Consider the following 16,118-nt stretch of genomic DNA (forward strand, 5'->3'; position numbering starts at 1 on the left):
AAGGCTGTCTGCTTGGCAGCACAAGCCTGCTGGGGACTGGGCAGGTTTTCCTCACCTTGGGACAGCTTGGAGCCTCCAGCACAGCATTTGTGCTGCTTTCCTAGGCAAACTTTGGTGCTTTATTTCCTCACTGAAGGTCTTGGTTGGCAAAGTGTCCTCCTTTATTTCTGACTCTGACTGAGTTGCTTATTCTCTGCAGGACTCTCTGGCTGAAGTTGAGGAGAAATACAAGAAGGCTATGGTGTCAAATGCTCAGCTGGACAATGAGAAAACCAATTTCATGTACCAGGTGGACACCCTGAAGGATGCACTCTTAGAGTTAGAGGAACAGCTGGCAGAATCCAGGAGGCAATATGAAGAGAAAAGTAAAGTATGTAAAGAGCTCTGGCATGGGGAAAAAACAGGGAGAGATTTGGAGGGGGGTAGAGATCTTTGGGAGGAGGCAGCTAAATTATTTTTCAATATTTTGAATTACTGGTTTAATTAGTATTAAGTGAAATGCCAATTTGTTGTGTACTTGTGATCATACAAATGAGAATTTTCCCTAAACCATTTCTGAAGAAGGGGAGAAGTGTTGTAGCTGGTAAAGGCTATATTGATATTATCACATCTCCTTTTATATTTCATCTCTAAAGTAAATTCCTAGGGTTTGTCCATAGGGATTTCTGGAGCAATTTTACACACAAAGGTGTCTCCAGGCAGCCTGTGGGAGGGTTGTGCAGTTCAGGCAGCTCTGTGGTTAAATGTTGAATTAAGTTTTACATTAATTCAGCAGCTGACAGTGATTTGGTGTTAAATAATAAAACTGGGGCTTATGTTTTCAGAACTGCCTTCTTGTAGCTTGGGGCATTTGACTACACCCCCCCTTCAAAACACAGTTCCTGAAAGATACTGTGTGGTTTTTTTCTCTTTTTATTTAAAAGCCCAGCTAACTTTCAGTACATGGCCATGTGGGAAGAGTGGGTTAAATTCCCATCCATTCATCTGTGCAGTCTGAAGGACTGGAGTGCAAAAGCTCTTCAGCCTGCTGCTCAGCTTGTCAAATGGGCTAAATGATGTCTGCCACTTCTATATTTAGTGCAATAATAGCATCTTGGAAAAAGGACAAACTCGATAAAAATTGCACTCTTGTGGGATTGTGATTAGAGGGATATTCATGAATTACATTGCAGTAAGCATTTTCTTTGTGTTTGGGCTTATTTTCCTCTTTTTGATGGGATGCTATTTTTGATTAATATTAATCTTGTGAATATTTCGTTATTCACAGGAATTTGAGAGGGAGAAGCATGCTCATAGCATATTGCAGTTTCAGTTCATGGAAATCAAAGAGGCTTTGAAGCAGAGAGAAGAAATGCTTGCAGTAAGTAACTGGTTTTTTCTTTTAATGGCTTCTTTGATTGGTACATTCCCAAGCAGCAGTAGAGTGGAGAATGTGAGGCATGGAGAATTTTATTCCCTATTCAAGTTTCTCACCGGAAGAAATATTAGCGCTGCAGACCAAACAGGTTCAGAGCTGACTAATGCAAATAGTACCTTCCTAAGTATTACCTTATTCTTCCTAAGTATTGCATTTTGGACAGCTGTTTGTGGAGATGCAGAGGAAAATAACAGAACTGGAAAATACAAGAACAGTAACTTGTTTTAAGTGATGTTGTGGATAATAAAATTGTCTTCAGGAGCACAGGTTCAGTTGGGATGTCGGGAACTGTGCATTGGAGTTACTCATTTACTTTAGCACCTGACTTTTTTCATTCTTTGGCATCACTGCAATCTTGGCCTTCCTTGTTAACCTGTTACCTGCTTTCTGTCTTCTTGTTTTGCTCCTGCCCCTCAGGAAATCCAACAGCTGCAACAGAAACAGCAGAGCTATGTCAGGGAAATTTCAGACCTTCAGGAGACAATAGAGTGGAAAGACAAAAAAATAGGGGTAGGACTTGTCAACTCCTGCAATGTGTTCAAAGTGACACTGATCCTGCTTTTGTAAAACCCCTGTGTAGTGCCTTTGCTTGCTGTGGCTGTCCTATGATGTTGCCAGTGAAGTAGCAAATAGCAAGTGTTGTCTTTGGCCAGTAGTACCTTAAAATCCAAGGAAAACCTAGCAGCTGCTCTGCTTTCAAACCAAGGGCAATTGATTTGCTGTGCTGCACCATTTGCATTTGCCATATGGGGAAAGGAAGTGCTATTTATAATGCAATTCCATCAGCACTGAGTTTTCTCTTATTCAGATTCAGTCTGCAGACTGAGCAGAAACTGGAGTGGGATAAAGAGGTAATGGAGCTATTTATAAGAGGTTGGGATGAAAGTCTCCCTTGCTTCTCATCGCTTCCCACCACCTCTTATCAAAGCCACATGGAAACCCACTCTGGTTTTCTTTTCCAGCTGAACACTGAAAGGCTTCCTGAAGAAAGTAGGAGAAAGAAATCTGGCAGTCTGCCCATGTTTGTGATGTCCAATAATTTGTAGCAGCTTGAAACTGAAAATTGTCTAATTTTTTTTAATTGTTCTATATAGAAATACTGGGAGGGAGGAGTTCAGTAGAAAAATATGCATTTGCACATGGTGCATCCCAGACTAAGGATGGCTTAATGGCAGCTTTCAAATTAATTAAAATGTTAAATAAAAAGACTCCTGAAATCCAGTGAGCATATTTCCATGACCTTCCATTAACACGTGGGAATGACATGGAGTCTTCAGTGTGCATGCTGAAGCAATGGGGGTTTGGATCAGCTTGTTTAGCAGATAAAAGTAAAAAGTGGACCCTCATATGAAGGGTCCCCAGTGAAGAATTGGGCTCTGAATGTCTTTGGCAGGAATTCTTGGTTACTGAGGAAGCTTTCTTGGATTTGAGGTTTCTCTCTCTGTATGCAAACTCCGTCCTATAATCTGTAAACTTGACCTTTTTCATCTGTGCCCTTTCCATCCCCTGAATATCTTAAATCTGCTCATTCTTGTCTACATTTGCTTTTCATGGCCTTTACTTGTCTCCCTTCCTTTCTTCACATCTCCTCTGTCTGTGTTGGGAACTCAGGCACTAGAGAGGCAGAAAGATTTCTTTGATTCCATAAGGAGTGAGCGGGATGACCTTAGAGACGAAGTGCTTGTGCTGAAGGAGCAACTGAAGGTATGCAAGAGGAATAAAATAAATTTATATTCATCTGCTGACCCTTTTCCCTTGTACATTTGGGCACAAATATTAGGTCTAGCTCCGTAGCAATAACTCAATTTTCATGTTGCCTATAAATTGCCATTTCAGGGATTTTCTATATGAAGTCCTTTCCCCTCCTATTGATTGTGAGTTCTTAGTGTAGACTGGAGTATAAAGAAGTTGTTTTTGTAGGAGTCACTTCTCTGAGGAACATCTTATGCAGCAGATTTACGTTTTAAAAAAAGTAAAAGAGCTGGGATCACATGCTTTCTGTCAGAATGGCTGAACTGAGAACTGCAATATCTGTTCTCCTTCCTGACTCCCAGCCACGTTTAATGGAATGATTGAAGCAATTGTTTATTCAGAGTATCTTGGACAAGAGCACTTGACAGTCCTTCCCTTGCTGAGCAGCAGGCTCTAAAGCATTGCTTTTGCTTCCCACAGAAACATGGAATAATCCCAGACTCTGATGTAGCCACCAACGGGGACACATCAGACATTATGGATAACGAAGGACACTTGGATTCTTCCCGAACTGCCCCAGGCACCACTCAGGCATTAAAGACAGGAGGGGAGGGGATGCTAGGTAAGTGCTGTGTGTCCTCTCAGCCCCTCCTGCCTGTTTGTCTTTCATTCATCCACCTCTGCTTGGATGGGGCAGTTGTTAGTGGGACAATTAACAGCACGCAGCATGCTCCTTGTCCAGTCACTCCCTGTGCATCTCCCTGCTTCATGTTGATTATCACTCCCAGTGTGTCCTGCAGTCTCCTCCAGCAGCAGACTTCACCTCCCCTGCAAGGTGGCAGAGGATGGGAATGCAAATAGGACATTACAGATAAGTAGCAGTCATTCACATTGCCATTTAAACTCTGAATTGGAAAATTGTCCCAGGATAATCCTACTGCTGCTCAGTGTTTTTCAGCACATGCCTTAAATATTCAGGAAAAAAAAGGCATTTTAGTTTTCTATCAAGAGCTTGTATGTTGGTTCATTGATATCCCTGAGAACTGTGTCTGCTTGAACAACAGTGCTGGGCTCTGCCAAAGCACACCAAAGGATAAATTCTTTGTTCCTGTGCTATTGAACACTTAAAATTAACATTTCTGTGTTTTTACTTGTTACATTGACACTTAAATTCAAAGGATGTAATTGAAGTGGACAGCATTAGGAAGGAGAAATCTGGTTGGCAAAACCTCTTTATGCTTTTATGTATTGAACTTATTAGAGAACTATTGTACTAGTGTAAGGAAATAAAGTAATATTTTTGCTTTGTTGGATTTTTTTTTGTTCTAAATGAACATACTAATAAATAGCTGCAGGCAGCCAATTGTTGCAAGTGCAGGTTTTCTTGCTTTGAGCTTTTGGCTGCTTTTTCCTCACTCAGTTTCTGTGTGGAAACAATGTGGAACACCAAAAACCAAGGTAAGGGTGTATTTTTAAATGTAATATGTTTTCTACATCTCCTAATCCAGGGGTTTCTTTTTTCAGAATAGGTACAGCATAGACCTAAAAACTAACAACACTATTGTTTTAATATCTGTTGCTTTTAAATATAAACTGAAGGAAAAGTGTTACAACAAAAATAACCTTCAAAAAACCACAGAAATCCCCACCCCTTTGGGTGGGTGAAACAAGGGGCACAGATTACCTGAGCTTGGATCTGTGTTGGGAGGTCTGAACAGCCAAACTATTCACTTGCCAATCAGATTTTACATTCAGTGTCTGTTATCAGGCACTGCTGATGCCTGTCTTGAGATTTTAAAAGCAAAATATTACTGAATAGTCCTTCATGATTCCATTGTAATGGCATCAGACTCCTGCACGGATAGAGGGGTGTCAGGGTTGAGGTTGCAGAGAAAATTGCTGAGGAAAAGCAGTCCTTAGAGGTACATCTGCAGATATTGCTGTTAAATTGCACTGCTTCAACCAGCTGATCTCCTCTACCAGAGCTGTCATCCCCACAGCCAAGAGCAAAAATCTCCTCCCTTACAAAAACACGAGCCAGCACCTGAGACTTCTTGCTTTGAGAGGGTGGTGGTGAGTTTCACTGATCAAACCCCCTGGATCCTTACTAATTCAATTGCTGCTTTGCCTCACAAAATTGGCAAAAGCTGATCTTTTATTAACCTGCTCTTCTCATTCTGTCTTTCGGGTTTTGAGTGGGGAGGTAAGTGCTGTGGTGTGGCCCCCTCAACTTTCTCAATGGTCTTTTAGGCAAAGCCAAGGAAGTGGAGATGAAAAATGAGATTTTGGAGGATGTGGGGAAAAGAGAAATCTTGCAGAATACTGAGCATGAGGAACACAAAGAGGAGTCTGAGGAGGAAGTACAGACATTGCATGCTGCTGAAAATGCAAAGGCAGAACAAATGGTTGAAGAACGGGACGCCCTGCCAGCAGTGATGTTACCAGAGAGTAGGTTTGCAGAGCAAGCCCAAAGCCTCCCAGAGCCTGTGTCAGGGAGCACTTCTTCAAACAGTGACAGTGACACAGATGGCTTGAGAAAGGTCACAGAGCCCAGGGGCACAGCAGCCCAGCAGCCTGAGAGTACAGAGGCTGAACACCATGACTTGAGTGCAAGGACAAATGAGAACCTGGAGCTGGGCTCTCTGCAAGGCCACCCAATTTTTGAGACTCCTCAGGAAATGTTTTGTGACTCGGGTACAGAGCAGGAACTGGGAGAAGCTGCACCCAGCCAGGAAGAACAAGAGGATCTTGAAACCAGCCATGCCCTGAGTGATGATGGAATGGATGAAGGGTCTGACAGTACAAGTGAGGGCAGTGAGTTGGTTTCTAACCAGGCAGGGCTACCTGAGGGAGCAGTGGCAGGCTTGCTTAGGGAAGAGGGAAATGTGGAGAGTTCCACTCCAGAGGAGCCTCAGCACTCAGAAGAAGGTGCTAAAAACAAGGTTGCAAATGTCTTGGAGGAAAAGTTTGTTGACTGCACTGATGGGAGAAGTGATCAAACAGCAGGTGACAGAGCTGAAGAAAAAGATGAGGTTGGGAACACAGTTCAGGGTCAGCTGAGGGAAGATGAGTCTGTGGGTTTGGAGGGGACAGAGCCATGTGAAAGGGATGTCCCAGCAGAGCCACTTGAAAAGGAAGGTGGAGAACATCAGGCATTGATCCAACCAGCTTCTTCAGAGGACAGTCCTTCAGCATCCCCAGAGGAACCAGGTACACAAGGTAAAACTGAAGATGAAACTGCTACAGCTGAGAAGGATGGACAGAAGGAAGAGCTGATGGAAGAGCTGGGGAAGTGTTCAGGTTCTGCTGAAACAGACAAGCAAGGTGTGGTGTCTGTGGAGGCAGGAGGCTCCATTCCTCAGGGAAAGGGAGGTGAGCTGCAGCAGGCACAGCCAGGAACAGAGGTTCTGAGAGAGGTGATCGCCCAGGAAACCCATTCAGACCCGAGTCTTTTAGATGATGAAATTGAGGAGTCAGAATTGGAAACAGGGGGCGAGGCTGGGGAAGCACAGGAAAGTAGGACAGAATGGGTAGAAGATCTGAATCCAAAGGCAGAGGTTCAAACAAGTCAGGGTAGTGAAGAAACAGCAGAAGGTACAGAGGGAGAGAAAGATGTTCCTTTAGAGGGTGAAGAGCAGGGGGTGGTTAAACAAGTAGAAGGTGAATCTAAAGAGGAGTCAGGTGTAGGTGTTAATGTAACTACTGAAAACAAAGCCAGTAAAGAAACACTGAAAGAAAATGAGCAAGAGGTAGAGCTTGCAGACCACCCTGGTGGGGAATCTGCTTCTGAGGAAGGTGCAAATAATGCCCTGGAACAGGAGCCTGTGCAGGATGAAAACATTAGTGAGCAAGTTAAACTGGAGGAAGGTGTAAACACTTCCCTGCCACAGAAACTTGTGCAGGATGAAGAGAACAGTGAACAAGTTAAACTGGAGGAAGATGCAAATAATTCCCTGGCACAGAAACTTATGCAGGATGAAAACATTGGTGAACAAGTTAAATTGGAGGAAGGTGCAAATAGTTCCCTGGCACAGAAGCCTGTGCAGGATAACATTAGTGAACAAGTGAAAATGGAGGAAGATGCAAATAATTCCCTGGAACAGAAAGCTGTGCAGGATGAAAACATTGGTGAGCAAGTTAAATTGGAGGAAGGTGTAAACACCTCCCTGCCACAGAAACTTGTGCAGGATGAAGAGATTAGTGAACAAGTTAAACTGGAGGAAGGTGCAAATAATTTCCTGGAACAGAAGCCTGTGCAGGATGAAAACATGAGTGAACAAGTGAAATTGGAGGAAGATGTAAGTAATTCCCTGCTACAGAAACCTGTGCAGGATGAAAACATTGGTGAGCAAGTTAAATTGGAGGAAGGTGTAAATAATTCCCTGGCACAGAAAGCTGTGCAGGATAAAGAGAATAGTGAACAAGTTAAACTGGAGGAAGGTGCAAATGATTCCCTTGCACAGAAGCCTGTGCAGGATGAAAACATTAGTGAACAAGTGAAATTGGAGGACCAAGCAGAGGAAAGCCTGGAAGATGATGGTGATGCATTTGATTTTGATGAAGAGTCAAATCAAATACTAGAATCCGATGAAAAATATGATGGAGAGAAAGCTGATGCACAGGGAGAAGAGGGTGATGGAGCAAATGGTGCTGTTGGAAAAACTGCCCACACAGACAAAGCTGGAGAGGGAACAGACAAAATGGAAACCAAAGATGCCTTGGCCAAAGGTGAAGTCCTGCAGCATAAGAAAGATGAGCCTGAAGAAACAGGGTGCTCGCAAGGGGAAGCGCTGGGGAAAGCTGATGAGGAGGCTGATGTGGAGGAAGATGAAATCAAAGTGTCAGATTCTAGCAAAGTGGGAAAATTCCAGGATCGAGATGTTTTGGAACAGGATTTGGAAAGTGCTTTCATTAAGAGGGCTGAAAGCAGGGAGGATTTGCAGGTTGGTAAAAGGAGTAAGGGCAGATCCAGAGATGACTGTACAATCTCCTGAGTTCAGAATCTCTAACCTGCACGAGTTCCATGCCCTGTGAGCAGTCCCAGGACACAAACATGCACTTTGCACAAGACATCAGACCTTGGAATACTCTTAGAGCTTTGTCTTTGTAGGTAACTCAGCATAAAGCACGGATGTGGTAACGATGCAAGTTTTAAGTTATTCACTCTTGTACCCAGCCACAAGAAATTGTGAGTGGGTTTGGTTTTGCTGTGTCTCAGGTTGAAAGCTTATCACCTGATGATGAAGCTTCACAACTTGACTATTGAAACTATTATGCAATTAAAGTACCTCTAGTGTGGATAGCTGCTCCTGGGGAATTTCTATAGGAATTTTTTTTTATTCTAGCCTAGTTGATCAATATCGTGAATGTACATTGGGCCTTTGTGAACTTATGCACATTATGGTTACTTGTACTTAGATCTACAGCAAGTACATGAACTCTTCATGAAGGAACTCAGCAGATCAGCCATCACTGATGGTGAAACTTCTTTCAGAATGCTTAAAGCCTATGAACCAATCTCTTATTTTTTTTTAATATGAAGAAAAAAGATCTTTTCATTCCACTTTGTGTGTATTTCTTATATGGTCACATTCCAAAATATAGTTAGACCACTGTGAATCTGCTTAGTCTGAGCACTTCGGAAGAGCAATACACAGTTTGGAGAAAGTGCAAGATGCAGGTCTTAGTTTGCTGAAAGGAATAAATATCTACATGTTTACTTCATTTAGGCACTTTGCACCACAATAGGCCTTTTACACCATGTCTCACATGGGGTTTTTATTTTTTTCCAGAGAAAGTGTCAATACACACTGTAATGTGTGCTTAGGTTTGCTATCAAGTACTGTCTAGATATGAATATATAAAATATCTATTTTTCCAAGAAGATTTTTGTTTAAAATTGCATTTGCTTACTGCATTTTTTTTTTTTTGCAAACTCTGATTCTGAAAGAATGTTTTTATCTCTGAAACAAATCTTATCTCTTTCCTTCTGGAAAGAAGATAACTTTGCATGTCTTAACTCTTGCTGGATATCAGACCAAAGATGACTGTTGTTTTGTGTACTAGCCCCCCTGTGCCTTTTGGAAAAGCTGGATTGCTTTGAATTGCTGGCATAAATTTGGCTCTTGGACTCCCTTGCTGTATTTCCTCTTGCAGCTCTGCTAGTGCTTGGGAGGAAGAGCATGTTTTGCATATATAAATATTCATTTGAAGTGTTGAGCAATGAATGTCCCAAGAGAATGCAGATCGAGGGGGGTGTGGGCTGTGGAAGGCTGTATTTGTGTTGATGTTACAAAGTTGTCAGAGCACAGACAGACTGCAAAATTTGAAGATGTGTATCCAAATGTACTGCTGTATATAATTTAAATAAACATATTTTATACTTTAAAGTACCTGTCCAGAGCACTGTTTCTAAACCTGCACAAGGAGTTATTTAAACCTGTGTCATTTCAACACCATTTTTCTGCAGCTTTTGTTCAATTTATTGCCTTGTGCCACGTAGCTACAGGAGCCATCTCCCTAGGACTGGGCAGCCTCGGGGTTTGAGCACCTTGAAAATGTGATGGCACCTTAACTGTAGAGCTCTAACAGGTCTGTAACCCTGTAACTCCTTTCATGTGGCTTCTCTCCAACTTACAGCAGATCCACCGTGGTTTCTGTAAGTATTGGCGGTTGTTCCTAAGGGTTTACACTAGATGCTAATCCAAAAAGTCATAGATCTTATAAGCATTTCTTACTAGCATGTAGTAGTGTTTATTTAAAGATTTAGCTCTGAATAGTTGATATAATATTCTAAATAGTTTGTTGAATAATGAATAAATTCAGTGAAAAGCAGTGTTTATTTAAAGATTTGGCTCTGCCATACTCTCAACAGTAATTTATGGTTTAATGTTGAAAGTGGGTTTTAATTGTTAAATAGATTTCAACAGATCATTAAATGTTCTTACCTTGCTTCACCTGTACTGTAGATGGATCTATCAGAGTTAAGTGAGGCATTATATCCTGTATTTCTTATGAGTTCATTTCTGATTTTAACTAGTTTTCCCACTTCAGAAAACACAGCATCTTTAAGAGAATTCCTTTTTAAAGCTAAGTCACAGGAGCAGAAACACCTCCAGTCTTACCTGTCCAAGTACCATCTTTGATCCCACTCCCAGTGTAACTGGGAGCAAGAACATGGAGAGGCAGTGCAGAGTAGCTGCTGTGCCAGAAATCCATCCTGGAATGTTGAAAATGAGTGTGTGACCCAAGTATGAAACTTCTGTCTTCCAGAATAACCCCAAATGCTCACTGGGTTTTCTGGGCATCACTTAGTGGCACATAAATGCTGTAGCCCAGGTTTGTGCATATCAGAGCTAGCCTGAAATGCTTTCAAAAGCAATATCTCAAGAAACTTTCTTGATAAAAAAGGCGAATAAATAGTGAAAAGGTCTTGGTCAATATCTTCTTTACTATAGAGAAAAACAGTCTCCTGTCCCCCTCAAAATCAGTACTGCAAGCCAATGTCTTCCAAATCCTGTGCTGTCCCTGGCAGTGCCCCTCTTGTGAGAAAGACAGGAAAACATTTTCTCATCACCCCAAATAAACTGACAGATCTGGAGAGGGAGTGTGGTGGTGTTCACAGGGGCCCCAGGACAAGAGAAGAGACAAGAATCTTGACTCCATGTTTCAGAAGGCTGATTTATTATTTTATGATATATATTATATTAAAAGAAAATTATATATTAAAACTATACTAAAAGAATAGAAGAAAGAATTTCTTCAGAAGGCTAGCAAGGAATAGAAAGGAATGGAATGATAATAAAATCTTGTGACTGACCAGAGAGTCTGAGACAGCTGGACAGTGATTGGCCATTAATTAAAAACAATCACATGAGACCAATCAAAGATGCACCTGTTGCATTACAGCAGCAGATAATTATTGGTTACATTTGGTTTCTGAGGCCTCTCAGCTTCTCAGGAGAAAAATCCTAGCAAAAGGATTTTTCATAAAATATGTCTGTGACAAGGGAGTATTGCCCAAGCTGCTCTGACAGCTGGATTCTTGCAGGCTGTTCTGAGTAGCTGCTTGGGGCGGGGATTCCATGGGGTGTCTTTCCACCTTCCAAGAGCAGTTTACCCCTTTCATTTACATCAATGTTAGTTACTTCCTGGGCCACACATCATGTAGATCCTGCAGGTAAAACCAGCTGCTTCCCATCCCATGCTCCCCTCCAAGTGGAAAGAGACCTGGAGGATCTGTGGCTGATTTGGGAACGTTTGGAGCAGCACCTGAGTAAGCAATGCCTCGAGAGTCACCTGCAGTGCCAAGGCAGTGAGATCAGTCACTGGATGTAGAAAGTGTGGCAGAAGGCATTGGTCAGCACCATGCTCACCCTCTGTGTCCTGCTCCCTCACAGGCCCCATCTCCTCCTCAGCCCTCTGTTAAACTCTGGTGTGGGAAGGCCATGAACTGGTGCAGTGAGTACCCTGGGAATCACCTTTCCAGAGTTAACTGAGGTGAATGTCACACTCTCATTATTCACTGTAGTGTCTTTCTGTGTGGAATAAGGATAATGACTGTTACAGATGAGAATTTTAATTAGCTGCTTCCTGTCCTGATTCAATAAGCTGTTCTTTCCTGCTCATCTGTTCTCAAGGTCCTCAGATTTGTTGGGAAAATATCTCCTAAATGCAAAATTAAGGTGACCCTACAGAGCAAGTTTCTGTGTTAATGTGGGGGTTTAAGATAAGTGAAACCCAAGAGACCCCCATCTCTACAGGCAGAGAACTTTTCTTCTATGTGAATGGCAATTTTAGCAAACTCATTTGTTCCCTGACCTGGTAAACCCTGCTGTCTGCATGTCCCAATGGGGTGCACAGCTGTCTGTAATGAGGGCAGAGAGAACTGGAGGTGAGACCAAACTTGGAAGGTTCACCCCAAAATGCATCGTCTTTGCAGGAAAAGGGCTTTGGGGAAGCCAGTGTGCTTCCTCAGTGGAAGCTGGCAGAGGCGTCCTTTCTTCAGGCAGGCAGGTTTCACCCCACAGCAGGGGTTGTGTTAATGAAAACCACAATTACATTGTTTTCAGGATCAAAATGTGTTACTTGGCCCTTTTGGACTCAGTAAGTTTGGGCTAATTTTGAAGCAGACTAAAGGTTTCCTGCTGCACCAGTCCTCATTCTCTTTCCAATCCTTGGAACTCCATTTCTCAGTCTTTGCTGGCCTGTAAATCCCAAAACAATCTCTTGAGTCCGAGTATCTCCAATATGTTTGCTGTTCTTGCTTTCTTCACTGACCTTTATTTTTCTGCCATATCTTCCATCTTTTGCAGAATTTCTGTCTTAAGTTTTCTTTTCTTCCCATATAGATCTGTGAAATTGTTTTATTACTTTAAAGGGGTTTGCACTAGGAAATTTTGTTTGTGGGTGGTATTTACAAAAGAATTTGGGGTTGCTTTTGTTTTTTCATATCAGTGCTCAGGTGTAGCAATGTTGGGTGTGTTACAAATGGATGAAAAAAGAATAGGACTTCAGGAGGTTCAAAATCAATCCATAGATCTGCTGAACTGGGATGTCACACTTAGATCTGTATTTGAGTATTGCATCAAAAGCCAAGGTAAAGATTTTATTCCATGCTCTGGAATGGGACTGTGTGGGGGTGTGTATTCCCAGCAGGGGAATGACATACCACATTAATGGACTCCACATGTCTGCTGTACAGAGGGATTTCCATTGGGAGAACAGTTTTCACCATGATTTGATTCAATACAGACTCTTGATTCCCTTTAAGTGCATGTGCTAACAAGAAAAATGGAGAACTACAAGACTTTGGCCTGTTCAGGAGTTGTCAACAAAGAAGAAATTGTATTTTTAAAGCTCTTAAAAATATTTAACTCTGTCTGTCAACAGAATTTACCTGGTAAAAGCCCAGCAGGCTCTTAGGTGTAATTTACCTTGCTTTCCTGAAGTTTACAAAAAGATCTTTTTCTTGAGTGACCTGTGGATTTTAACCACTTAATCAGCAGGCCAGACCTCAGCTGTGGAGTTGAGCTCTGAGCAGCCTGAGCTCTGCACTGCTGGCAAGGGAGGCCAGCTGAACAAACCTGCAGTGAGACCCAGCTGAGGTCAACAGATCCTCTCCTAATGAGTGTATTTCCATGTGGTGTTGCAGTGCACTCCTGCCTGAGGTGTACCTGAACAAACTGAGCTTGTTAATTAATCATTTAGGTCATTTGGGTGGTAAGAAAATGTCCTTTCACATTTTGCAGCCCTTAATGGGGACAGAAAAAAATGATTTGTTTGCTTACTTTGTAGTTCTTTTTTCCAGCTGTCTTGTTCTGTAGAGTGCACTTTATTAATGAAGGCTGCACATACCCACGTGCTGATCTGTAGCACTTCCAAGTCTAAATGTAGCACAGCAGTTGGTGCAGGTTGTCCATTGCCTCTTGATGTTTGACCTGGAGAACTGACTCTGAAGAGAAAACAGAGTTTTACCAGACTGCTGCGTTTGAAACACAAATCATTTGATGGGCAAATGGTTTTGTTTGTTTTTTTTTCTGGTCATAATACTGGAGCTAAAATGTCACTGCCATGTAAAAGAAGGGAAGAGTTAAAAGTGCTGAGAATGTGATTATAGGTGTTTGCAGTATTGTCATTGTGTTAAACTGTCAAGACCTGTGAGATTTTGTGTTGCAGTTGTGCTTGACCCTAGAGTTCTTGCATGCTAACCTAACGTAGAAGATTAGCCTCTTTGCATGCAGCTGGCTGCTGCTACTGCTGGGACAAGCATGTTGTGTGAGAATGCCATAAGTGCCCTGGCTGCAGCCCCTTCCCAGCCCCGCTGGGCCTCGTGTCCTGTGGTACGTGCCCTAACTCCCCATCAGTAGTCACTAACCTGAGCGGGCCAGCCTCGTGTCTCAGATGCGCTCCCCGATGCGCCCTGGCTCGGTCAGCACTGACCTCTCCCTTTTCTCTTCCAGACAGGCTGAAAAAGCTCATTGATGAACGGGAGTCCTTGCTAGACCAGGTAATCACAGGGCAAGGGAAGGCTCAAGAAAACAAAAATAGCCGGAACACAAGGTATAGATCAGCAGCGCTGTGGTCTGGTTCCTCTTGCTGCCTTGCTGGCCACTCTGTTCTTCCTCCAAAACATTCCTCCCATGTGTTAACTCAGGATACATGGAAGATATGAGCCTCTTATTTCTGAATAATAGTCCTTCAGTCCTTCTCAATAATAGTCCTTCAATAGTCCTTGGCCAAGCCCAAGGGGAAAAGGGGCATGGCTCAGAAATTGTAGAAGCAAATTTTCTCTCCAAGAGTAAGCCCTCCCCTTTGCTGGGTTTCTGGGTGAATGGGCCTTTTGGAAAGGTTTGTTGGAGGAACTGCACATGGGTAAAGAGCAATTAAAGGAATTACTGCTGGTACCATGGTATTTCATAGTAACTATAAAGCTTATTAAAAAAAACTTCAGCTGATCTGTTGCCCTGCAGGACACTCTGTGCTTTCATTTATGCTCAGTGACCTTGGCACGCAACCAAACACAGCTTTGGGAGTTTTTAAGAATGACTTATATGGATGTGCCTGCAGAAGATTTATGGCTTTTCTGATAAACCAGTAATTTTTCACTCATTGTTTCAATCCTGAACTTGTATATAAGCACTGATGTGTAAAATACAGTGAATCATTTGCCAAAATAATTTCTAGGATGTTACAAAGTAACAGAATATTTTTTTGAATTTATGTTTTAAAAATCGATAATTTGTTTTATAATACTGGAGTGAATTTGAGCCACAATTTCCCTTAGTGATTTTAATAACTAGTTTCTGTCCTTCAGATTAAAAAATTAAAGGGACAACTGGAAGAAAAGCAAAGGAATGGCAAGATAGAAAATACACAGTCTGAAGATGAAGTTCTGGAAAATGGGACAGATATGCACATGATTGACCTCCAAAGTGAGCTGTATTTTGATTTTAAGAGAGTTTTGTGCCTTGCATGTGAGTGAGAAAATGTATCAGTACAATCATAAGCACATGGCTGTGAGTAAGAATGAGCCTTCAGTTCCAGTGGAGCTTTGTCCTGGGAGCAGCCATGCACCTCTGCAGAGGTGAGGGAATTAGTAGCCTTTGTTTAGGATTACAGTTGGAAATCTCTGTTATTGCTCCTCAGCAGAGCTGGGGGGAGTTCAGATTAATTCTGCCTTCAGAGTGGTTGGCAGGAAATCAGGCAGGATTGGGATGGTGCCTCTCTGCTGGGCACTTTCTGAGTTAAGTACTCTTCTCCTGCCCCACATAGATCCCTGATGCATGGAAATTTTACCACAGACTTGTTAGAAACTGTTCACACTTGTTCTGACATCTCTGATAAATCTGCGATTCTTTTAGGAGATGCCAACAGACAGATCAGTGATCTCAAATTTAAACTAGCAAAGTCTGAGCAAGAGATAACAGCATTGGAGCAGAATGTAAGTTTTTGGCTTGTTCTGTTTGTTCAGGCACTGTGAGAATACAAAGAGAAAGTGTACTTTGATAAATGATAAATGAAATTATGTTTACTGTGGTTTTCCCTTAAAATAAGAAACGGGAGTGTTGGAGCTTGAGGGCCACTATGACATTTATGTATGGGGAAGAAGGAATATATTATTCCTCTGTACTGAGGGAAGAATGGTCAAAAACAAAAGTACCTGATGAACTCTGCTGAACATTTCCTTATGCCTAGCTGTCAACAGGTTTTAAATGGTTCCCAGCATATGATGTGGTAGAGATGGAGTTTATACACAGCTGTTCCATTTTGATTGTTTGCTCTTGTCCAGGGTACATCAGCAATGCTCTTGCTAAGACAAATTTAGTCAATGGACTGTATTTTTTGTTGCTGGAAGCATGTTAAATATGAATGTGTACAAAAGGTCAGCAGTAAATTACTGTTGCCAGGCTTCCTTGGTGTTGTTTTCTTCCCTGAAAATATGCCTTTATTTTATCAAAGAGGAGTTAGCATCTCTCTGGTTATTCCTTGAGTACTAGTGGAAGAGTAA

At 42.2% G+C, this 16,118-nt stretch overlaps 1 protein-coding gene across 11 annotated transcripts in view; it reads left to right on the plus strand.

Annotated features, from left to right (window-relative positions):
* LRRFIP1 (LRR binding FLII interacting protein 1) overlaps positions 1-16,118 on the plus strand; it is a 104,142-nt gene that overhangs the window by 84,102 nt on the left and 3,922 nt on the right. For 5 of the 11 annotated variants that reach the window (XM_030951838.1, XM_030951839.1, XM_030951843.1 and 2 more), the window contains 6 exons: positions 200-370; positions 1,268-1,360; positions 1,835-1,927; positions 3,029-3,121; positions 3,590-3,731; positions 5,360-9,501. In XM_030951838.1, coding sequence (XP_030807698.1) covers positions 200-370; positions 1,268-1,360; positions 1,835-1,927; positions 3,029-3,121; positions 3,590-3,731; positions 5,360-8,103 — 3,336 coding nt within the window. In that variant the 3' untranslated portion in view covers positions 8,104-9,501. Of the gene's footprint in view, positions 1-199; positions 371-1,267; positions 1,361-1,834; positions 1,928-3,028; positions 3,122-3,589; positions 3,732-5,359; positions 9,502-14,070; positions 14,118-14,924; positions 15,043-15,471; positions 15,552-16,118 lie in introns of those variants that run through there. The other 6 variants (XM_030951840.1, XM_030951841.1, XM_030951846.1 and 3 more) reach the window with 3 other exon arrangements.

This window comes from Camarhynchus parvulus, chromosome 7, assembly GCF_901933205.1.
Source record: "Camarhynchus parvulus chromosome 7, STF_HiC, whole genome shotgun sequence".
Taxonomy (NCBI): domain Eukaryota; kingdom Metazoa; phylum Chordata; class Aves; order Passeriformes; family Thraupidae; genus Camarhynchus; species Camarhynchus parvulus.